Genomic DNA, 23,999 nt, shown 5'->3' on the forward strand with positions numbered 1-23,999 from the left:
AACAGAGATCTGAAAACTCTTGTGTAGATAATGGTTATGTTATTCCTTTCCCTCAGAGGATTAAAAGGCATGGTGCAAAGGAAATGCCTTCTGGCAAAAAAGCTTAAGGCATAATGAACCTATAATGTAACAATGTATGTGAAAATATTTACCAAGAAATGGGGTCAGTAAAGGTTTAACTATATTGGCTCCAGAAGCTTTAAATTCTTATTACTTAATTTATTTAATTACTTATTACTAATTCTTATTATGTTTTCTCATCTGAGGCTACTTTCTCTTCAACTTTTCATGTAACCAGTTATGCTAGTGAGAATCTGTAGCTCAAAGGCAAAGAAACTGCCTTGAAACAGAATCCGTAGGGAAAGGAGTGGTCTTAGGTTTCAAATTCTGTTTTGGGGAAATCAGCACTTGTGTGCTGATGCTGTGAAACACTTGGTGTTGCTAAATTCTGCCAAATCTGGGTTAACTGCTTCTGTCTGAATTCAACCAGGACCTACAAACTTGGGGTCTCTATGCTTTTCCCTTCAGTAGCTAATATATTTACCGGTTATTGGGAAATCAGGTATGAGAATGGGTCCCCTTCACACTTTTGAGCAGTGGCAGGCATAACTGTCTTTTAGTTGCTGGCAGTTGATGAAGATTTAAGCACCTCAGTAGCATGCCTGATCTGGGGGGACTCACCCAGTGTAGATTAATCTCAAGCCACGGAGAGATGTTCAAGTTACAAATAGCTGTGTTGTGTGAGGTTATAGTCATCGCAGATGGGTGGCATTTCTTTCTGGAGCAGATTAAGGAGTGATCGTATAACCTGCTGTGCTGGCAAATCCCTTATGTTAGCTCTCGTGTGCTTCAACAGCAGTTTCATGTGACTGCCTGAAGTGGATTAAGCAGCTGAACTCCAAAGGGGAGAACCCTGCTCAGGGACAGCGATACTGTCAACCAGCACAACTGGACTTGAAAGATGATGTTCAGACATGACCCGAGGGGTTGAAAGACACCTCTAGCATTTATTGCTCTGTTGGCAGTGATGATTTTGGCAATGTCTTCTCATTAAATTATTTAAGAATTGAGACTTGTAAGCTTTCTAATATATGTGTGTACCAGATCAGAATATTTTATTGCTGAATGTGGTTGTTACAGACCTAGTACAAGCAGCACTTAAGTAGAATTGAAAGAGATTAAAATAGATTTTCCCTCCGCCCTCTGCCTGCCCACCCCCAATTTCTACCTAAGTAAAAATGTACGTAAAAGTTTATGTGCACCTATGTCAGGTCTAAATACTACTTTTTAACACTTCATTAATTATCTATAGTATTGGTAACTTTACCTTACTAGCACTCACATTAACCCCTTTTTATTACTTAAGACAGTCTCCATTTCTCACGTGGAAAACTGTATAGCCCTATGAAGTTAATTGCAGCGTTAAGAGAAAACTTAAGAATAAAAGTTTTATGCTCTTAATACACCATGGTGTTTCAGGTTTGTTTTCTGTTGACCAAATCTGGATATGGTTTTCAGGTGACTTCTTAGTTTTCCTGACATGTTTGGAACACAGATTATTTAGACTGTCTGACCCACCAAAATATAAGAATAGGTTAGTGTAAAGCTGAAGCAGAAAAGAAAAAATGCTAGTTGAATGACTCCTGAAAACTTTACCTTTAAAAGTTTCAGACTGTAAATTGAAAGTTCACTGATTGATATATTCATGTTGTGTTTTAGTAGGAAGATAAAAAAAGATCATGGCCACTACTATGTGTCTGGAACTTGTTTTCCTTTTTGTAAACAGCAACAATATGTAGTGTTTTCTTAAAAAAAACCCCAAACCAACTATGAAGGTTATGCAAAGACTATAAAATATACATCGAATGGTGAACACCTAATGTTTCTATTGTAGAGGAGATGAGATCTAGGAATGGAAAGGGAAACTGGGCAGCTCACAAGTTTTTCTTGACATGCTGAATTACAGAAATCTGAGTTTTATTCCTGGATCACTTCTCAATATTTCTGTGGTTGCATATGAGCTGGTAGGGGACTTTTAGGGAGAGAGTTTTTTCTTTGGGGGGGGGGCAGAAAATTCAGGGCAGTTCCACTGAAAATTGACAGGACTATTACAGAGAGCACACTTTTAATTCCTGATCAGTATAAATTTTCTTCCCATCTCAGTTATGAGGGCAGCAGATTTGATATGTACAAAGCAGAAGTAGACCTTGCATTGTGTAAGCCTAACACATAAGAAGTCTAATTGTGTTTTTTTGAAGTGCCTCATGGTTCATGACAGATTTTGCTTTTGGTGAAATGTGCAATCATTTGAGTTTTTAGCTATGCTTATGAAATTAAATGTGATAAATATGGAATGATTCTTGTGGTCCGTTGAGCAGAGGTCTTTTACAAGTTAAAGTATGTCATTGGGAAAGTAAATACACTGTTGTACCTTTTTAATATTGGTGTCTCTGCTCCTACCTGAATGACTTTATTTCAGAGAGTATTTTAGGGGAACAAGGGGCTCGTCTTGTGTTTATCTTCTTCTGAATCAGAATGAATGCTTCGACACAGGGATGTTCCAGGAGGCTTTCTGTGTTATTCTGGTTTATACTATGCCAAATAGAAAAATGAAAAACAATCTTAGACTGCTTTTAGTTTTAATTCTGAGATAGCCTTACCTGAGAGACATCATGTTTCTTAAGTTTTCTTTCACAGTCTTGGCCAATGAGCCATTCATCTTTATTGAAAAGGTACTTATTTTTGGTGAAATTAGCACTGAAGTTTTATGTCAGAAAATGTTAACTTGTATATTTGCTGTATTTAGTTTTGACATCATAGAATGATGATGCAAGATTTCTAAATTAAACAACTGATGCATATATTCTATAATTTTAAAAACAAGGGATTTTTTTTTATTGCTGAATCTAGAAAGGAGCTAATGCTAAATTCTTTCCATGTGTAATCATCCGTACTAAAATGTAAGTTAAAACTTAGCTTTTGGATTTATTTCTAGTATTTGTATTATTGTCATTATTGTGTGCCTGTGTGTGATCAGTTAAACATATATACCACGCTTAAGTTCTCCAAAGCACTGATAAGAACTCATGGCTACATGTCCATTAATTTTTTTATTGTTTTTAAGAAAAACTTTTACTATTGCAGTGTCACATGTTATGTGGAGCATGGATGTAATTAAGAACTAAGACATCCTCTTTCAGGTTATGGTTCTTTTTTACTTCCTTAGCTATCAAAACAGTTACATAATTGTATCTTCTTCCAGGAACTAGTTAGTTGAGAATTAAGCATGACTGTAAAAAAAATTATGTAAGTTTTTTACTAACTCAGGTGTACATTTTAAAAATCCAAGAACTGAAGTTCCACTAATTTTGTTGCAAAGAGATTGCTTTTATTTTCTGGAAAGCTGTATAATGCTAGCTGAAATTTAATGGTTTAATTTAATTCTGCCATAAAGTTAATAAATTACTCAAGTTTCTTAGGTTGCAGGAAGCAGCACTGATGTGTGAATTTTAGACTCAGTGAAATTGATTATGATCTACTGTAAAGTAAATCAGATACACAAACTGCCCTCAAAAATGCATTAATCTAACAAGTGATAGTATTCCAGACATTGACTAGATCTACCTCTTCATTAAAACAGAGTTAATGAGAAACTAGAAACTTTTTTAAGGACGTGTTTCCTCTTAAATGTTGGCAGGTGACTTATGGTAATAAGGAATTTAAAAGTCTTTTTTGTTTCATTTCAACAGTTAATTTTAAACCAAAAGACAAAAGAAATATCAATGTTGTCAAAAAAAAACCCAACAAATAAACCAGCCTTGCAAATACATTTAAGCAGTGCTCAACTACTGTAATGATTTCATGTTTTCAAAGTTGATTTGTGATTCTTGTCATGATCAAATTGTAAAGTGCTTTCACTTAATTAGGTTACTTTTTGAATAATGCTAATTTGTAAACTTCTGTTCTGATTTTGTCCTGAAACTTTGCCTGTACCTCTACAACTGTCTTAACTGAGGTAAGACACAAGAATACCTTTCTCTAGTGCAAAGAGCTGATAGAGCTTCAAGAAGGAAATTGGACTGGAAAGTGCAGACAAGAATAGTGGCAAAATCAGTTAATGAAATGTATCAGGATTTTTTTGCATAGCAATGGACTGCATTGACATTTGGACATGATTCTTGGAGTCTGCTGTCGACCCAAGAAAATTTACATTAACAAAGTAGGGGGGAAAAAGTGAAAAAACGGACAACTACATGATGCTGATAAATGTTGGGGGGGAGGAATCAAGTTTCCACACTTTTGAGGACAGACATGAGTGAGGCAATGAGAAGGCAAGCAGCTTAACAGTGTGTGCCCTCTATTGCTGTCACATGTGCTAGCAGAAAATGAAAGTAGCTGGCAAAGTCCTGAATAGTTACTAATTCAAGACTAGCATGATGACAATAAAGACAGTATTTTTTTTTTCTTGCTTACATTTTTATATTGACAAAGGTCCCTATGTAGATTTAAACCACCAAGTGTTATTTTGCTGATATTAGCTTATTTAGTCTTGGTAATTGCAGCTTTAAACTATCGCATGTTTTCCATGTGTAAAGTGTATTTGTGTTAAAAGTTTCCTGATCCAAATACACTGGTAAACCTTTTGTTTCAACTTGGGAACAACTTATTAGTTTGTGGATAAGCACAAAAATGAACTTGAGTTGTACTAGATTCTTATGTGATATTAGGGACTGAGATGTGAAATAATAAATTTAGTGTGGTAGTCTTTAGTAGTAGACTTACAGTTGATAGCTATAAATTAATTTATTCATTGTTCTGTTCAGCTTTTTGATGATTTTCTTTAATCTTTATGGCTCCATGTAAAGTTGGACAGCCTTTGTAAGTCATGGGGTTAAGAGGTATCAATGGCATGAAATTTAACAAGAGCAAATGCTGGATTCTGCGCCTAGGACAGAGTAACTCTGGACATAAATATAAATTGGGAGAGGAGTGGCTGGAGAGCAGCCCTGCAGAAAGGGATCTGGGGGTGCTGGTCGACAGCAGGCTCAATACGAGTCAGCAGTGTGCCCTGGCAGCCAAGAGGGCAAACCACATCCTGGGGTGCATCAAACCCAGCATAGCCAGCCGGTCAAAAGAAGTGATTATCCCGCTGTATTCAGCGTTGGTGCAGCCTCACCTTGAGTACTGTGTGCAGTTCTGGGCCCCACAATTTAAGAAGGATGTGAAGGTCCTGGAATGTGTCCAGAGGAGGGCAACCAAGCTGGTGGAAGGGCTGGAAGGCATGTCCTGTGAGGAGCAGCTGAGAGCTCTGGGTTTGTCTGGTTTGGAGAAAAGGAGGCTGAGGGGCGACCTCATTGCTCTCTACAGCTTCCTGAGGAGGGGAAGTGGAGAGGGAGGTGCTGATCTCTTCTCCCTGGGATCCAGGGATAGGGCACATGGGGATGGTTCAAAGCTGCATCAGGGGAGGTTCAGACTTGACATGAGGACACATTTCTTTACCGAGAGGGTGGTCAAACCCTGGAACAGGCTTCCTGGAGAGGTGGTCGATGCCCCAAGCCTGTCAGTGTTTAAGAAGCATCTGGACAATGAGCTTCATAACATGCTTTAACTTTTGGTCAGCTCTAGTTGGACTAGGTGATTGTTGTATTTCACTTCCAACTGAAAATATTCTGTTCTGTTCTATTTAGAAATAAATGTTTAAGTGCAAGATGCCAGGCGCATGGTAATTAAATTTCAGAGGACTTTCTGTTGGCTTGCAACTAATTCTGTGAATACTTGTAAATATTTCCTAGGACTTTTTGAAAATTCAGTGTGTTAACCATGTTATACCCTTCCTCTATAGCTTAATAAACTGAATATATTAAAATAAAACAACCTCTAATCATAACACTGCTCTTCCTACATCATAATGTATTCTTATGCCAGCTGCTTTGTCTTTTAGCCCTGTGCTTCTTCATTTAGGTTGGTTTATTATGTTTTTCAAGAATGTTTAAGACAACTAATTCAGTGTAAGTTTGCTTTTACTGCTGCAATGTAAAAGTTTGCTAAAATATTTTATTATTATGATATATTTCTGTATAGGAAAAACATAGTAGGGTTTCAGTTCATCCTCCATTAATTGTGTGCTAGCATGATATCTCTTACAGAACAAATTCCTGGTAAAAAGCTATAAATTTGTAGTCTGCTACATGTGGATCTTTTTATCTAAATACTAGTAAAATATTTCTTTGGTTTGTTGAAAAGTAAATGAGCACTGAAAAATATTAATTGGTCATGTGATCTCAAGTCTTTGAGTGAAAGCTTCCATTAAAAAAAAAACTTACTGAAATCTTCCGTTAAAAAAAAACTTACTGAAATAGGCAGAGATCACGATAAATTTTGATTAAGAACAGCACAAAAAGAAAATAAATTCAGCTTATTCCTCACTTTTGTTTTCAGTCTTCATGAAACTATTGTGTAACAGTAATTTACTGTCAACTTTTTTGTATTAAGCTGTTTCCATGCCTCTAAAGGAAGTATGTTTTAAGTTTAGATTTTAAGCCCTCATATTAACTGTCTTGACAAAATGTATTTTTCTCCTTTAAGATAGATTAGATTAGATCCTAGTGTTTTATCTGTACAGAAATTTATATTGGATGTGATGATTCTTCTAGATGCAAAACATCTGTTAAAAAAAAAAGATATTGAGCTAGCACTTTTCCTCTGGAGTGTTATAGTTTTATTTCCTCATTTGCAAAGTAAAAAAGGGACATTTTTGAAATTTGTGGTGTTTTTGTTTGTTTCCAAATACTTTATTAAAACTTGACCTTTACAAAGTGAGAGTGCAACCTGAAAGTAGTGCAACCAAAGTAAGAACGTGCCAGTGTCTAGTGGTTATTCCTAATTACAAGATTTTTTATTTGAAATATAATTAACAACTTGATGTGAACTAGAAAAGAATGTGCATATTGTCAAATTACATTAGCTCTGCATTTCTACCCAAGATTAATGTAATTTATTTTTTATTGTTAAAATAAAGTAGAATATATCCTTTCTGAATCGATATTCAGACTCTATTAAATAATAAAGTGGTTTTCTTTTATTAGACTTAAAAATGATTTTTTAATACTAAAATTTTATGAATTTATATAACTGCCTTGAAACAATATTATCTCATTCCAGAATTGCCTAATCCTGTATCTTCTTATAAGCAGACTGGCATTGTGCTAGAATGGCAATGCTTCTGCAGAACAGAACTGGTAAATCGGAGTGGTATCACTAGGATCATATTTGTCTGGAGTACAATCCTTACATTGTGTGGAAGCTTTCACAAAACCTTGAAATGTGGATGCATGCTAAAGGACCAATTCATAACATCACTTGCATTCTTAAGTAGTTACTCTGTTGTATATGATACTTCCTTAAACTCAACTCCTGAGTCCCTTTTGGAAGCACTTGAATGAAAATGCTCATACATGATAAGAGCTGGTATGAAGAGTAGGAATATGCCACTTGTGTATTAAGTAGACAGGCGTATCTGCTTTTTTCCAGTTATAGTTTCAGAAAGAACATACCCTTTCCAGGTTCTGGGAAGAAAGATGCATGTACTTTCTCATGCGAGGTTTTAGGGAGAAGTTAAAGAATTTAATGGAAGGCTCTGCACTGTGAGGTCTGAATATGTGTTAAAGCTGGTTTTTCCTTTACTCTGCATCTCACTGATACCTTTTGTAATGAGGGATGCAGCTACAACATAGTTCTTTTCTCAGTCATTGCTAACAAACCCCTCATTCATAAATGATGTTAAACACGTGCTGCAGGGCTTACTGCTGCTTCGTTTGCCCCCCTTTTATTTCTGTACCCTCAAGGTCTTTGGGAAACCATTAGTGGCTCTTAATTTTCTCAAGCTGTAGGTGTAAGATGCTGATAGTAAGGATTTTCATTCAGCTGTTTTACATAAAGTAGGGTGATGGGGTGCTTTATGACTTGAGAGAAGAGATAAGACATTGAGGGAAGGATTAGGGGTTGTTGGGTGTGTGTGTGTTGGGAATAGGGCTTGGGTTGGGAAGATGATCTGTTAGTAGATGCTGTAGTTGTCCTGATGTTGGAGATGAGGAAACCTAGTGGAAGTTATCAAGGAAGATCAGTTTGCAGATACGCACATCTTCCTTTTCAACTACTTAATTTGTGCTTAAATAAAAAAAAAAAATCCACAGTTTTTTAAATCTGTGTATTGTGTTGATCAAAGTAGAAAGCTTAATATTTCATATATTTATACATTTAGGAAATAAAACATCTAAACTTTGTAAAAAGAAGCTCCTGGAGAGTTTAGCACTTTGAACTACCCACAGCATGTCAAGTTCAGCTTTTTAAGAAGATGCTTCACTGAGTTTTTTGTAGGGAGTGGGAAGAAAGCAGGTCTCGAAGACTCTTGAAGGCAACTTACATTTCCTATTTTCTTCTTCTTAGGTTGGCTGAAGACTTTTGATGATTACTTCCGAGATCAGACACAGCATATCTTAAATAATATGGTTATAAAACTGCAAGAAGACAACCGAAGGAAATTTATGTGGTCTGAGATTTCTTACTTTTCAAAATGGTGGGATGGAATAGATAGCCAAAAAAAGGATGCCGTTAAAAGGTTTGAACACTGAACTATTTCTTATTTTCCATGTGGCATGTTCTGAGACTTTGTGTATTTGACTACACTGTAAACTTGAGATTTCACTTGCTGCAATGCAGAATTGCTAGAATAATCGACTACTCAAATTCTGATTTTTTTTGGGGGGGCTTGGTTTGGTTTTTTCCAGTTACAAAATAAAACTCCATTTAGAGAAGTGAAGCCAAATTACTAAGTTGCTGAGAAAATTGTCTAAAAGTTTCCATGTACAACCGTGAACATGTAATTCAAATTCTAATGGAGTTGTGGTTATAAACTTTATTTGAAGTCACCTTGAAGTATTGGCAATGGAAGAAAAGTAATCTTTCATATTAGCTGTTTATATATGATAATTTTTTCTTCAGTTATAACAATTATGAAATGAGATTTTTTGGTTTTAAATATGTGTATTTTTTATAAACATGCAGATGCTTAAGTGGTAAAATAGTACATACTCTACACCCTTGCTGCTCTTAGTTCTTATTAAAATCACAAGTCAAATGTAATACAGAAGTAAAAGGTTTGCTTAGACATTGAGACAAGAAAGTGTGTTGCTTGGATAAACTTGAAGTAAGGATCTAGTTTAGAGTTTTCAAAAGGTTTTTTTTTGTTTTGTTTTTTTTACTTTGCTTAAGACAGGATCCAACAGTTCTTAGCTCATCTCTGTGATGCCCTCCTTCTCATGCCCCCCTTCAAGATACATGGGTTGCAGTACACTTTAAGGCTATGAGAGCCTCACAGCTGCAAAGGTTAAGTAATGCTGGAAATCTTGGGAATGACACAGAAAACTATTCAAAAATTTATGTACAATGCATGAGTATTATAGCACAGCTGTTGTTTTTTGAGATTAAAAAGATCCCTTGGAACACAATAAACAGTAAATGATAGTCACTAGGGAACTGTGTCGTTTCTTCAGGGATATCAGGTATTGGTTAAATTGCTGTAAGACTTACAGAAGCTGCACTGGAGATTATTTTTGCTGTATGTTTTTCATTATTCTTGCAGGTATTATCTATAATATGAGTAAGTTTTGATAAGTTTACTGTATTTCTTTCTTGAATTCATTAAACATTTACATGCTACTGTACAATATAAGTGCTGAAATTACATTATTTAACTGTGGGGACCACCTGATGCTGGAAGCATGATCATTATGTTCACTGACATGTTAATAGAAAGATTTGATCATCCTGTGATCTGTTTCAAGAAGGAATTTTGATGACTGAGCTGGTCTGAAGCCCTTATAGGTATAACAAACTTTGAAGCTCTGTCAGCTCTCTGACAATAAAAAGAACGGTAGATCAAAGACAGGGAGATACTAGTAGTGCTTGAGATGTGCAAGGTCTAGGCATCTTGCTCAATTGGTCTTTAGTACTGTGGCACATACACTTTTATTTTTGTAATCTATGCAGGAAATAGCCTTCTTCCTGATTAAAAAAAAAAAAAAACAAATATTATGGCACATGCAGTAGAGCTGGTAGTTTTCATTGCACAGAGGCATTAAAAACTTCACTGTTCATCTATTCATTCTTTCCCTGTTTGATTAAAGAAATATAGTCCAGTGACAGAAATAACACAAGCAATTTAGATTTTCATAGAATAGTTTGGGTTGGAAGGGACCTCTAAAGGTCATCTAGTCCAACCCCCCTGCCGTGGGCAGGGACATCTTCAACTAGATCAGCTTGCTCAGAGCCCTGTTCAACCTGACCTTGAATGTGTCCAGGGATGGGGCAACCACCACCTCTCTGGGCAACCTGTGCCACTGTTTCACCACCCTCAGGGTAAAAAATTTCCTCCTTATATCTAGTCTAAATCTACCCCCCTTTAGTTTAAAGCCATTCCCCTTTGTCCTGTTGAAAAAGGCCCTGCTAAAAAGTTTGCCGCCATCTTTTTTATAAGCCCCCTTTAAGTACTGATAGGCTGCAAGAAGGTCTCCCCAAAGCCTTCTTTTCTCCAGGCTGAACAACCCCAACTCTCTCAGCCTTTCTTCATAGGAGAGGGGTTCCATCCCCCTGACCATTTTCGTGGCCCTCTTCTGGACCAGCTCCAACAGGTCCGTGTCTTTCTTATGCCGAGGATGCCAGAGCTGGACGCAGGACTCCAGGTGGGGTCTCACCAGAGCAGAGTAGAGGGGCAGAATCACCTCCCTCGACCTGCTGGCCACGCTTCTTTAGATGCAGCCCAGGATACAGTTGGCCTTCTGGGCTGCGAGCGCACATTGCTGGCTCATGTCCAGCTTTTCATCCACCAGCATCCCCAAGTCCTTCTTGGCAGGGCTGCTCTCAATCCCTTCATCCCCCAGCCTGTATTGATACCGGGGAACTGCCTGATGGAGGTGCAGGACCTTGCACTTGGCCTTGTTAAACCTCATGAGATTCACACAGGCCCACTTCTCGAGCTTGCCCAGGTCCCTCTGGATGGCATCCCGTCCCTCTGGCGTGTTGACCGCACCACTCAGCTTGGTGTCATCTGCAAACTTGCTGAGGGTGCACTCGATCCCACCGTCTATGTCACTGATGAAGATATTAAACAGTACCGGTCCCAATACGGAGCCCTGCGGGACGCCACTCGTCACCAATCTCCATCTGGACATTGAGCCATTACCACTACCCTCTGGATGCGACCATCTGACCAATTCCTCACCCACCGGACAGTCCACCCATCAAATCCATACCTCTCCAGTTTAGAGAGAAGGATGTTGTGGGGGACCGTGTCAAAGGCCTTACAGAGGTCCAGGTAGATGATATCTGTAGCCCTTCCATGTCCACTGATGTAGTCGCTCCATCATAGAAGGCCAATAGCTTGGTCAGGCAGGACTTGCCCTTGGTGAAGCTATGCTGGCTGTCTCGAATCACCTCCCTGTCCTCCATGTGCCTTAGCATAGCTTCCAGGAGGATCTGTTTCGTGATCTTCCCAGGCACAGAGGTGAGGTTAACTGGCCTGTAGTTCCTCGGGTCTTCCTTTTTTCCCTTTTTAAAAATGGGGGTTATGTTTCCCCTTTCCCAGTCAGTGGGAACTTCTCCGGACTGCCATGACTTCTCAAATATGATGAACAGTGGCTTAGCAACTTCATCCGCCAGTTCCTTCAGGACCTGCAGATGGATCTCATCAGGTCCCATGGACTTGTACACCTTCAGGTGCCTTAGATGGTCTCAAACCTGATGTTCTCCCACAGCGGGTGGCTCTTCGTTCTCCCAGTCCCTGCCTTTGCCTTCTGTGGCTTGGGCAGTGTGGCTTGAGCCCTTGCCAGTAAAGACTGAGGCAAAAAAAGTCATTTTGTACCTCAGCCTTCTCCGTATCCCGGGTAACCAGGTCTTCCGTTTCATTCTGGAGAGGGCCCACATTTTCCCTTTTCTTCCTTTTATCCCCGACGTACCTATAGAATCTTTTCTTGTTGCCCTGGATGTCCCTGGCCAGATTTAATTCTATCAGGGCTTTAGCTTTCCTAACCTGATCCCTGGCTGCTCGGACAATTTCTCTGTATTCCTCCCAGGCCACCTGTCCTTGCTTCCACCCTCTGTAGGCTTCCTTTTTGTGTTTGAGTTTGTCCAGGAGCTCCTTGTCCATCCATGCAGGCCTCCTGGCGTTTTTGCCTGACTTCCTCTTTGTTGGCATGCATCGCTCCTGAGCTTGGAGGAGGTGATCCTTGAATATTACCCAGCTTTCTTGGGCCCCTCTTCCCTCCAGGGCTTTGTCCCATGGCACTCTGCCAAGCAGATCCCTGAAGACGCCAAAGTCTGCTCTCCTGAAGTCCAGGGTAGTGAGCTTGCTGTGCGCCCTCCTCGGTGCCCTAAGTAGGATCTTGAACTCCACCATTTCGTGGTCACTGCAGCCCAGGCTGCCCTTGAGCTTCACATTCCCCACCAGCCCCTCCTTGCTGGTGAGAACAAGGTCCAGCACAGCACCTCTCCTTGTCGGCTCCTCTACCACTTGGAGAAGGAAGTTATCTTCGATGCATGCCAGGAACCTCCCGGATTGCTTATGCCCTGCTGTGTTGTCCCTCCAACAGATATCGGGGTGGTTGAAGTCCCCCATGAGGACCAGGGCTTGTGAGTGTGAGGCTGCTCCTATCTGTCTATAGAGGGCCTCATCCGCTTGGTGTTCCTGGTCAGGTGGCCTGTAGCAGACCCCCACTGTAATGTCACCTGTCCCTGCCTTCCCTTTAATCCTGACCCACAAAGCCCTCAGTTGGCTCCTCATCCATCCCCAGGCAGAGCTCCATGCACTCCAGCTGGTCATTGACATAGAGGGCGACACCCCTTCCTCATCTCCCCTGCCTGTCCTTCCTAAAGAGCCTGTATCCCTCCATCCCAACACTCCAGTCACAGGATCCATCCCATTTTGTCATCGTGTCCCTGGTAAATATCTATTGGGTATTCAGAAATTGATTTTTAAGAGTGTATTTTCATATGCAAGATTCTGAACACAATTTACATATTTTTCAGGTTAATAAAAGATGGACAATTTGAAATAGTAACAGGAGGATGGGTCATGCCTGATGAAGCCTCTGCTCATTATTTTGCTTTAGTTGACCAACTGATAGAAGGACATCAATGGCTAGAAAAGAACCTTGGTATGTAGCTTGATCTAAAATTTAACTGTTAATACCGGAAGTCAATTAGAAAGTGCTGTTTTGTATTTCTGAGGTGCTTAGAAGGCTCTCTTTACTCTGCTTTCCTGAAACATTAAATCAGACCGCTTACTGGAAGCTATAGGATTGAGTCTAGTATTTGCAATTACTGTTTGCAGATAGGAGTTCCTGGATGAAGTGTATTTAACCAATTTTAAGTCATAACATTTTGTCTTGATCAATGAAAGATGTGCATAGTTTATTAGCATAATAAAATATAACACTAGATCATGCTGAATTGTAGATCATGTCTCTGGTATCACAGCCTCTGGTTGCCATTTCTGTCTCTTGAAAATCATGACAAAGGCCCTAAAATGACTTAAAAATTAAAATTCCTTTCATGTGTTTGGATCTTTTCTGCAGGCTGTATATTAATTATATTCTCTTACGTAAGGCTTTCAAAAAAGTAAATATGAAATTCAGTAGTAGTTGTTGTAGCAGTAGTAGTAGTTATAAAGCCTAAACACCTTGTAGTGTTAGAATTGTTCATATTTAGAAAAAAAAGGCCGACTCATTCGCTTTTGAAACTTTCAGGAATTACTGACTGTAGGCTGAACTGTTTTGGTGGCTTTGGGATGGGTTTTTTTGTTTAGTTCTAGAAGTAGAGATAATGTTCCATAAGTAGAGATAACCCTTTTTATGTAGAAAATATTGTACAGTGATTTTAATAGTAAGTTAACATTACTTCATCCAATTAACTGAAATTATTTTGAAAAGCTGTTTCACTGTTTTTCTTAGATCGCAATTTCCATAAACACAGCTTGACATAATTAAGAAATGTGGGGAGGGAAGGCCTAATAAAAGCGTAATGCATTCCCTATTGGTTTTTTTGCTAAGATAGTAAAAATGTGCCTAAGGAACCATGTTGAAGAATCAGTTAAACAGGAGTTAGATATAGCTTCTGTATTTGCTAGTATGAAGTTCAGTGAAAAGACAGTATTAACATGATTCTAATGATTGCCAACCAAATAAATCAAAAGAAAATTTAGTTCCAAAGCCATCAAAGGTTAATATTATTTAAATTACAGTGAAAATTCAACAAGCTACAACATCAATCCACCTCCATCCGTTCATTTTCTTTCAGCTTTCCTTTCCAATTGTAACACCTGTAAACTACTTAAAGTGAAAAAGGAGATGTATTTCATTATGATTCCATGTAAAGATGTTTGAGACACAGTTGCAATAGTGTAACAACATAGAGTACTAATCTCAGGTTTTTTATGTAGTTAGAATGCCTTGCCTCTAAGACATTACTTTTTTTTTTGTTATTGTTTATCTGTTTAATTCTAGCTTGTTAATTCCAGGGTGTGTTCTGCAGGAGGCTTAATACTCAGCTGTATATTTTAGTTTATCTTCTTGGAAACTTTATCTTTAGTGCTCTGATTTGAATTATGTTGGTATAGCTTTCTTTGAGGGAAAAGAAAAACTTTCTTCCCATTTTACTTTTTTTCTTTTGTCAACAGGAGTAAAACCAAAGTCTGGTTGGGCAATTGATCCTTTTGGGCATTCGCCAACAATGGCCTACCTTTTGAAACGCACAGGATTTTCCAATATGCTTATACAAAGAGTTCATTACTCAGTTAAAAAACATTTTGCAACGCAGAAGACACTAGAATTTTTTTGGCGACAGAACTGGGGTATGTGTTTTTCCTTTATGTCAATTTGTTTTGTTAATTTACATAGGTAAAATATGGAGAGAACTTGAATAAATACTATGGAAGTCATTACAGAACAGGTTATCTGGAGAACTTAGTCTAGTTTTGAAAATTTTAGACTTGCAGTTCTGTTAAAAAAAAGTCTTTCATGTAGGTTAAGTTTCGGGGATTTTTTTTTTTAATAACAGAAAGAGAATGTGAGTACCTGTGTGTTAGAAAAGGGGTTAAATATAAAAACTGTATTATTGCCATTGTTCCTCTGATCTTCCTGTTTCTTCACTTTCATTTGTGCTTTTACTTTCTCTTATTTCCCTTCTCCCACATTCCTTACAAATATATATATATAAAAGTAAATGGGGTGGAATATTCCTTTTCTTTTTCTCACTTCTTTGTTTTTTTCCTTCTATTCCCACTATGTGGAAATGAAGTAGAGGAGAAGGAACATTTCTCTTGGAGGGGGAAAAAAAAAAAAGCCAAAAGTGAATATTTGGAGATGGAGAGATCTGTCTTGTTTATGTTCTTATTAAGGAAAAAACTGTAAAGCAACCAGTTTTCCTCAGCTGGTGTGACAAATTAATGTCATTAGTTACAGTAGCTTTCTGTGGACTTGAAATTTTTAGGTTATCTTTAGTCAGAAAAATAGATTAAAAACATTTCAGCATTTTAATTTGCAATGAAATTCTCCTCTAAAACTTTATTCTTAGAATAAATATAATTTTGTTTTTTTTTACATTATTTATACAATATAGAGCGTGAAAATTTTCTTAGGTAATGTAGCGATTATACCTTAGCAAACTGATGTATCTGTATGAACATTTTGTTTTGCTTTGTACTGTACCAGCATTCCAATAAGCTGTATGATGAATGTATATCATTGAGGTTTTGGTCTTTCTGTTTTTTAAAGTAAGCTAGTGTGTCACTGCTTTATCAATACAGGGTCAAACAAATGTATTTAGTACTTACTATTGAAAGGTGGTGGTGTTTTTGAAGCTGTTTAGATCCTCTCTGGATCTAAAAAATTTCCAATTTTTTAATTGGAAATTGTAGGAAGGAGGGTATTCAGAGAAAGCAATCAGCTGCACAAGTAAACTTGACCTGAGGAAAACATACCACTGTGAAAGAAGTTGTCAGATACTGACACTTCAGAGATTTTTCTTTGAATGTTGGTATATGCCACTCAGTGTACAGAATACTTAATTGACAGGCCTTTTTCCTAAATAGTTGCATACGTAAATCACGTATATGATATGGTCTAGTATTTGGCCTTCAAAAGAAGGCTTTTCAAAACAGATCACATATCAAAGGTCACTGCACACTCATCTGGCGTAATATGTAGACGTGGTACCTGAGATAAAGAGAACTCTTGTAGTTGAAAAGTACATGCATATATTTATGGAATATTACCTTTTTAGTAATATGTAGTAGTAAAACAGGAGTTTTTAAACAGAAGATCTGGATTGGAACTTTGCAGACTTACGCTGTTAAGGTTTTGAAGAGTATTTTCATATGTATTGTTGACATAATTAGGAGCCAGGTTCTGTGGCACATCTACAGCATTCATCCCTTTTTTTCAGCATAAAATTACTTTAAGTAGTTAGTGCTGGATATAGATAATCAGCATTTAAGGGTTTTACCAGGTGAGTAAACTTAAAGTTCTCTTAAGTTCTATGAGAACTTCGGGTTGTTTTCAAAGTTACATTTCTTTTGAGACTTGACACAATATGTATAGATCTCTGCTCCTGGTGGGTTAAACTTTAGGGAATGGACTGACTAGATGGAAAAGTGTAAAAATCTGTTTTGTTCACCTCTAAAACTCTGGAAATAATGAGATTTATCTGGGTAGAAAACCCCTAACTTTTTGTTCCTATCTTTCCTAATCAGCTGGTGCTTGATTGGAACATTCCAATCTTTGTTGTATCTCTGGTTTTAGCCTCTTTATATGTGTGGTACATACAAAGGTAAACTCCAGGTATGGATATTCAAAGCAAGGAATTGTCTTGATCTGATGTTTTTAATACAATTCTTGGATTAAGAACATGGAACTGATTTAGTTTTGGCAAATCTGAGAGGGTTTTTTTTAAAGGTGTGCTCTATATATTTAATTTCAGATTTGGGATCCAGTACAGATATCCTTTGTCATATGATGCCTTTCTATAGCTATGATGTTCCTCATACTTGTGGTCCAGATCCGAAAATCTGCTGCCAGTTTGATTTCAAACGTCTTCCTGGAGGAAGAGTAAGCTGTCCATGGAGAGTTCCACCAGAAGCCATTCATGCTGGAAATGTTCAACACAGGTACAGTTTTTACATATTCTGCAAGAGAATAACTTTAAAAAAAAAAAGTTATGCTGGTCAAAGGTGATATCTAGCATAGCTTGGTGAATTTATATAGTTCTTAAATTAAACTTGTCATAGGAAAATAATATCTGTTACTTAATCTAGTGTTTGCTCATAAGTTCAGAACATAATTGACAGTGAAATTTGAAGATAGGTTATAATTAAGGAAGATGCATTACATATTTTTCTATTCATGATACATGGGTCTAACTATTACTATCTCTGAATGCTAGGCAGAACATAGTCATCTGTTTAGTTATAGTCACGTTACTGGTTTACTGTAGGTTTTGTGAATTTTATGAATAGACAGTGATCTGTCTCATGCCACTGGAAGACTTCAGGGACAGCATGGTGTAGTATGCTGTAACTACAAATGATGAGATGTTTTCCATGGTATATCCTTGCAAAACTTCTCAGTCTGTGGCCTAGGTTTCCTGAAGTGGATACTTTAAATGAATCTGAGTCCTATGTCTTACATGTCTGGTTGGGGGGGCAGGGGAATCATATTAACTTCAATTTTATTTTTCAAATAGAAACACTGAGTTGTTTTGCCACGGGTAAGAATCAAGTTTTACAGTTTTACAAAACTACTTTTCAATTCTGGGAGGAGGAAAAAAAAAAAAAAGAAAAAAAAAAAAAGAAAGGGAAGATAGAACTGCTAAAGGTTTTTCCAGAAAAAGATTGTTTTCTACAGTCCTGTTACTATCTTCAGGCCTTCAAACCATCCCCAAGTTCAAGAGTTAGAAATTTAGGTAGGTGTTTACAATTGTTGCAAATTGCTGAGTATAACAAATGTATTAAGGATAGCAGGGTGACTTTTTGGTTCTAGTCTTGATGCTGAAGTTTTGAAGTGATGATGTGATGATTATGTGTTGGTTGTCTACATGTCAAGTCTGCATGTCCTTTTTCTGAGTGTGAATTTTGCCAAGCATCTTGAAAACTTCACTTTGTCAGTAAAATTCTATTACAAAATTTTATCGAAGATAAAACCAAAATAAAACAGAATACATTACAATTGTCATACTTTAAGGTAGAAATTGGAATGATGATAGGAAATAGTCATTTTCTCTGAAAGTAGAAAAATGAAAGCTGAAGGTGACAGGAGAACAGTAGAGCTAATAGAAGAATCATTTATGACACACACAGTGCTTATCAAATGTGAAGGAAACCTCATGTGTCTTTAAATCAAAGTTGTAAAAAGAAAAATCTTGAATACGTATCCCAATTAGGTGAGACCAATATTTGTAGAAGAGTAACAGCTTGTTTAACAAATACCTGGAACATACAGGCTATAAGTATAATGTAGAGAGCCTGCTTGGAATGCTTTTTAAGGTTTTTGTTTTTCAATTAGATCTTAATTTATCCCTGCACTTCCTAGATGCAAGCTTTGTATAACAATCTGAATTAGACCTTGTAAAAGAAATCGTTCTTTCATCATGTCTTATGAAGTCAGAGAAAATGGGGCAGGTATGTAGTGAACGTATAGATGTAGACAATGTATGATCAAATTGAAGAGATCATCATCTCAATATGGTCTCTGAAACTTAATCTTTTGCATCAGCTTTTGGTAGGTATAAACAGTTTCAGTGTCTAACAGGGAGTTGAAACAGCAGTATGGTAGATAATACCTAAGGGAAAAGTAAAACTAACACATGGCCTTTGAGTTGAGAGCCTGGATTATTTACATTTGGAACACTGGAAGGAACACAGGAACCGTAGTTTGAGAGTCTAGTTTGAAATAAATTCACTAAAACATAGGAAATAGTGTTTTGCTGGAGAATGCTAAAAACACTACTTATATTTTACGAAAAAGAAAAAGAATATTGTAGGCAACCAAAAACTTGTGTGAGCTGACCTCTGTAACAACACAAGTTTTACTGTTGTTATGATGAGGAGATGTATGAGATCCAAAAGTAATTGGAAAATCTATCTTTACATCATAAACTTTCCAAGGTTAAAGATCTGTAGCACACTAATCTGCCTCTCATCTCTGATTGCTTTGTTTTTTAAGACTGGAAAAATACAGATCTACACTACATAGATCTGAGAAAAAGTATTTGATACACACTATTAATTTAGAGGCAAGGTTTAGATCACTGACCTTTCTTCAATGCTAAAGCTGCAACAAAATTGATAAAACACAGATCCTGAATACTCAGCTGAGGCTGTTGCTTTTGATACTATTATGGACATACATATATACTGAAGAGATACTGAATTGAAAACTTAAGACTAGTAGCTGTTGGATTTATCATTGCCTTGCCACTTCAGTTGTGATTTGGTAGGAAGGAATGAAATAGAAGCCTGATTGAAAGCCTGTACTTGTTTAATTACACTTCATAACAGCTTAGGTTATAAAGGTTGCTGTTGCACTCGCCCTGTTTTGCAGCTGCATCCTTATCCATATGTTTGAATGAAGTTCTAGCTTTTCACACTAGCAAGAAAAAACAGCTGTTTTCTTTTTTTTTTTTTCCTTGAATGGGAATGAGTTGTTTTGTTAGTGGAAGCATAGCTCATTTTGGTGCATGTCTTTCTCTCCCATGCATGGAAATAGGAAAGAACCTATACTGCAAGTTAGGCGTTTCAGAGAAGGAGTAGAAAATGGACTTTCCCCTTCACCCCCTACTGTTCAAGAGCCCAATTTTACCCTTCAGCTTTTTTCTCTTTACGGTTGGTCACATTGCACAACATGCAACTGGCACTCAGAATTACATTGCTGATGTGGTGTTGGTGGTTAATGTTTGTGAATGCCAACCTCAGGAATCTGAGATCACCCTCTTAGGAAGTACTCATCCTGTCTGCATAGCCATCTCCTCCACCAAATTACCTGATAAGAAAATTTCCAATCCACCAAATGGTTTTGTTTTCTAGTTGAGATAACTGAGCAAAGAGTGAGTCCCTAATGCTTCATGTGCTGTATGGGCTGAAGTAGTAGGGACTGTGAAGCCATGACCACTGTCAAACCTGTCACACAGGACTTGCCATAACTGCTGCAAAATTTATTGTGATTCCTACAGACTCTGGGTTGCTACTGCTCCTCCTCCTTTGACATAGGAAGGGGCAAAACCAGCCACGTTAATTCTTTTGACGTGTTTTAGCCAAATACTTGGAATTTTTGTGTTAAAAGAACACACTTGTGATATGAAGGGGTTGTCTTCATTTGTGAAAGGTCTTAAGCATCCAATGATAATCTGAAAGCTTCCCAAAGAAAGGTGAAAAATATTCTTGATGCTGTTACTGAAAATGTTTATATAATTCAGTGTTGCCAACTAACTGTGCAGTTAGGGTTGCTCAGAATATTGAGAACTACATAATGCATCTTGTGTACAATTCCAAGGACTTTTGATTGCATAAAACCAAAAATTTGGGTTGTTTTTTTTTTTTTAAAAGCCATTAAAATGGAGTTGCTGATGATATGCTATATCCATAATTATGGTGCTACAAGAAGTTTCTCATGACTGATCTCTCTAGTTTTTAAATTTTTATTTAGGTAGGCAGGATAAACATATATCAAAATGTATCTAATACTGTCTTGCTGGGGAACCAGAAGGGGAAAGCATTGGTGAGAGTCAGTGGAATTTGTTTGTTTTTTTTTCTTTTTTCCTCCAGAAGTATTTTTCATCTTCAGCAAATTCTGTCTGGGGCTTTCTGCTGACTCTTTCTCACTCCTATATGAAATAGTGATTTAGGAGGTTATCTGAGAGAAACTTAAGAGGATATACCTGACTTGAGACATCTAATTTTTCTTTGGTGTTTTTGCAATTGAAACTGGTTTGCAATGGCAGAAGATCCTGCTGCCCCCTTAAAAACACCTCATAATCCTACAGTTATGAGTATTTTGAAGAAAGGGAGAACAGCAACACTGATGAATTTTGCAGTAGATTTGGAAAGAAACTAGAGGAGGACTTTGAAGAGAGATGTCAAAGGCAAATATCCTGTTAACTGTAACCTTTCCTGAAGTCCTGTATTTTTGAAGAGGCTCTAAAATAAAGTATGTTTCCAACCATAGGCTTCATGTGGAAAATTTGAGTTAGGCTGGCTTATTAGAAGGGAGAATTATAAAGTCTGGTGTTGTGCCAATTGTTCTGTTAGTTGTGTGGAGAGGAAGTCTTCATGTTTAAATTGGCAACCTGTTGAAAGTCATGGAAAAATATTGATTCAAGCCTAAATACTGGGTAATGTGAACTATAAATCAAACTATAGGCAGAGAGAGGGGGGAAGCCACTAGTTAGGTCTGTTCCAATCTCAGCAGAACTATGTAGATCCTTAACTAAACATGTTGTTGTGCCCCCTTTCTCCCTCCAGAATACAGTCAGACCTTCTGTTTACTCAATGCTTTTATAATCTGATAAACAAATAAACTCTGACTTGCTGATCGAAGAAATATGTTTTTCAAATATATTGGACTAGATTCAATTCTCACATAAATGTTTAGATAACAAATCTTCAAGAGTATGAGTTGAAAGTAGATTTTGGTAGACCATCTATTAAAAAGACTTGTAGAAAAAAAAAGCTCACTGAATCTGGATTTTGCTGCTATTTTCTCTTTAAAACTTTGTCATTTGTATTCCTGTTTTCTTAAATATGTTACTATGGTTTATACTCCCAACTAAAATTATTTCTATAACTTTAATTAGAGAGGATCAGGATCTGAAGATTTTGATAGTGATTGTGGGTTGGGGGGGGGGGGGGGGGGGCAGAAGTGGACCTTTTCAGTAGTCCAGACATCAGACTTGTAACTTTTAATACATTACTGCTTAATGGCAGAACTGATATTTTACCTGTCAAAGAGTTAGCAGGTGCCAAAGGATAATTTTACTGCCTTTTTTCTGTGCATGCACGTGTAGGTTTTCTGTTTGTTTGGGTTTTTTTGGTTTTGTTTTTTTTTTAAAGGCCAAAAGCAGAAAAGCAGTGGGTTTAATTTTTCAGGACATGTACTTAAGCTTAAGAGGGCTGGCTCTAAGACAGGTAAGAAGCTGGCTGAAGGGGGAACAGTGATTGTTAGTAGTGAACTTCCTCCAGAAGTTTTTTTGGGTTTTTGTTGTTTTTTTTTTTTTTTTTCAAAGCTGGAGTTTCTCAAAGGTTAATTTACGGGCAGTTTTTCTGTCAAGGACATGAAGGTGTGAAGCAAAGTATCCAAGGGAATTACCAGAGGGGATGAGAAGAGCTTGCTTATTATTGTAAATAAGGGCTGGAGAGGATCAGGATTGTTATCTAAATATAAAGAAGGTAAACATAATTTAAACTGAAGGTTAGTGTTGGCACAGGAACAAATTGATGCAGACTGACCTGCTGTTTGAGATGGAGCTTGATAAGCTTATTGGAGGATTTAATTAGCATAGTCTTTGCAACAATAGTAGGTTGAATGTGGTGTCCCTGTGAGGGGAATTGCATCCAGCTTCTTGTTACAAAATGAAATAGCAGAGTTTTGTATGTCTTATTTAGGGTCACCCTAACGCACAACTTGATATCTATGAATTGTTTCGTCAAATGCTGACCTTTATTCTTCTGTTTGCTAAATTGCCTTTTTTTTTCCTCCCCCTCCCCCCTCAAGGGCTTGGATGATTTTAGATCAATACAGAAAGAAGTCAAAGCTTTTCCGTACTAAAGTTCTGTTGGCTCCACTAGGGGATGATTTCCGCTATGCTGAGAGCTCAGAATGGGATCAGCAGTACCAGAATTATCAGAAGCTGTTTGATTATATGAATTCTCATCCTGAGTGGCATGTTAAGGTAAATACAGCACTTTTTTTCTGGATTGTGGATTAGACAATATTTCTCAGGATTTTGAGATTCTTCATGGAAAAAAGTTGTGGTTTGTTTTTTTTTTAAACTGTGGAGCTTTATATATTATTTGACAGCAGATTGGTTTGTCTTGGCAGATTAGATTTTTTTACCTCTACCATTTCTTCTCCCTCCAAAACAAAAACTTTGCTATTAATAATATCTGCTTGAAAACTAGAAATAGTATCCAATTTTTTAGAGAACAGCTATTAGGTTTGATTGTTTTCTTAGTACTCGTGTTTTCACAGGCTTCAGGCATTGTTATTTAAGGCTCGCAGGCTTTGTTATTTAAAACTATTGTATTTTCTTATTAAAGTTCAAGCAAATTTTGTTGCTTAGCTTGGGTTGTCTTGGTTTTATGTCCCAAAACAAACAACAAATTCTAAGAGGCACCATTGCTGGCACACATTGTTGAATACAGTAAATTTAAGAGGTTGACCTGGCTACAAAAGGAGTGAAAATACTAACACAATTATCAGATGAGAGATCACTTTAAATCATTAATTATGTTTGAATGTTAATATACACATTCATACATTCTAATGTGTAAGCTGAGTACTTCAGAGACTTCTTGTACTATAAATGTGCTCTGTACTCAGACATGTTTTCATCATCTTTCAGCATGATGAAATATTTTAGGAATAGGGGACCACAACCTTGTTTTTTCTTGAGTATCACGTGAGAGAGCACTATTGCTGCTTTCACATTTAGGCTTTTTAAACCCGGTCTGGTCTCTCTTATATTGTTTGTATGTACATCTTTTTTTTCCCTCACCTTTTCTGAGACCTCCCCCCATTCCTTTAACTGCTGATTAGAGTAGTGCCTGTAGTGTGTTAGTTCTTTCTGCTGACTTATGGACTTGTGTTCTGCATAAGAAAGATGATCTCTTGGGATCGCAGCTTGTCTGAGAGCTCGATTTTGCATCTGTTTCCTATGGGATGTGGGTGACATGATATATG

General features: G+C 37.3%; 1 protein-coding gene across 1 annotated transcript in view; it reads left to right on the top strand.

The window, feature by feature from the left end:
• MAN2A1 (mannosidase alpha class 2A member 1) overlaps positions 1-23,999 on the top strand; it is a 126,780-nt gene that overhangs the window by 28,626 nt on the left and 74,155 nt on the right. Inside the window, exons 4-8 of the mRNA XM_076361867.1 lie at positions 8,446-8,617; positions 13,081-13,208; positions 14,729-14,902; positions 17,029-17,215; positions 22,812-22,989. Coding sequence (XP_076217982.1) covers positions 8,446-8,617; positions 13,081-13,208; positions 14,729-14,902; positions 17,029-17,215; positions 22,812-22,989 — 839 coding nt within the window. The remainder of the gene's footprint in view (positions 1-8,445; positions 8,618-13,080; positions 13,209-14,728; positions 14,903-17,028; positions 17,216-22,811; positions 22,990-23,999) is intronic.

The sequence above is a fragment of the Aptenodytes patagonicus genome, chromosome Z (assembly GCF_965638725.1).
Source record: "Aptenodytes patagonicus chromosome Z, bAptPat1.pri.cur, whole genome shotgun sequence".
Taxonomy (NCBI): Eukaryota; Metazoa; Chordata; class Aves; order Sphenisciformes; family Spheniscidae; genus Aptenodytes; species Aptenodytes patagonicus.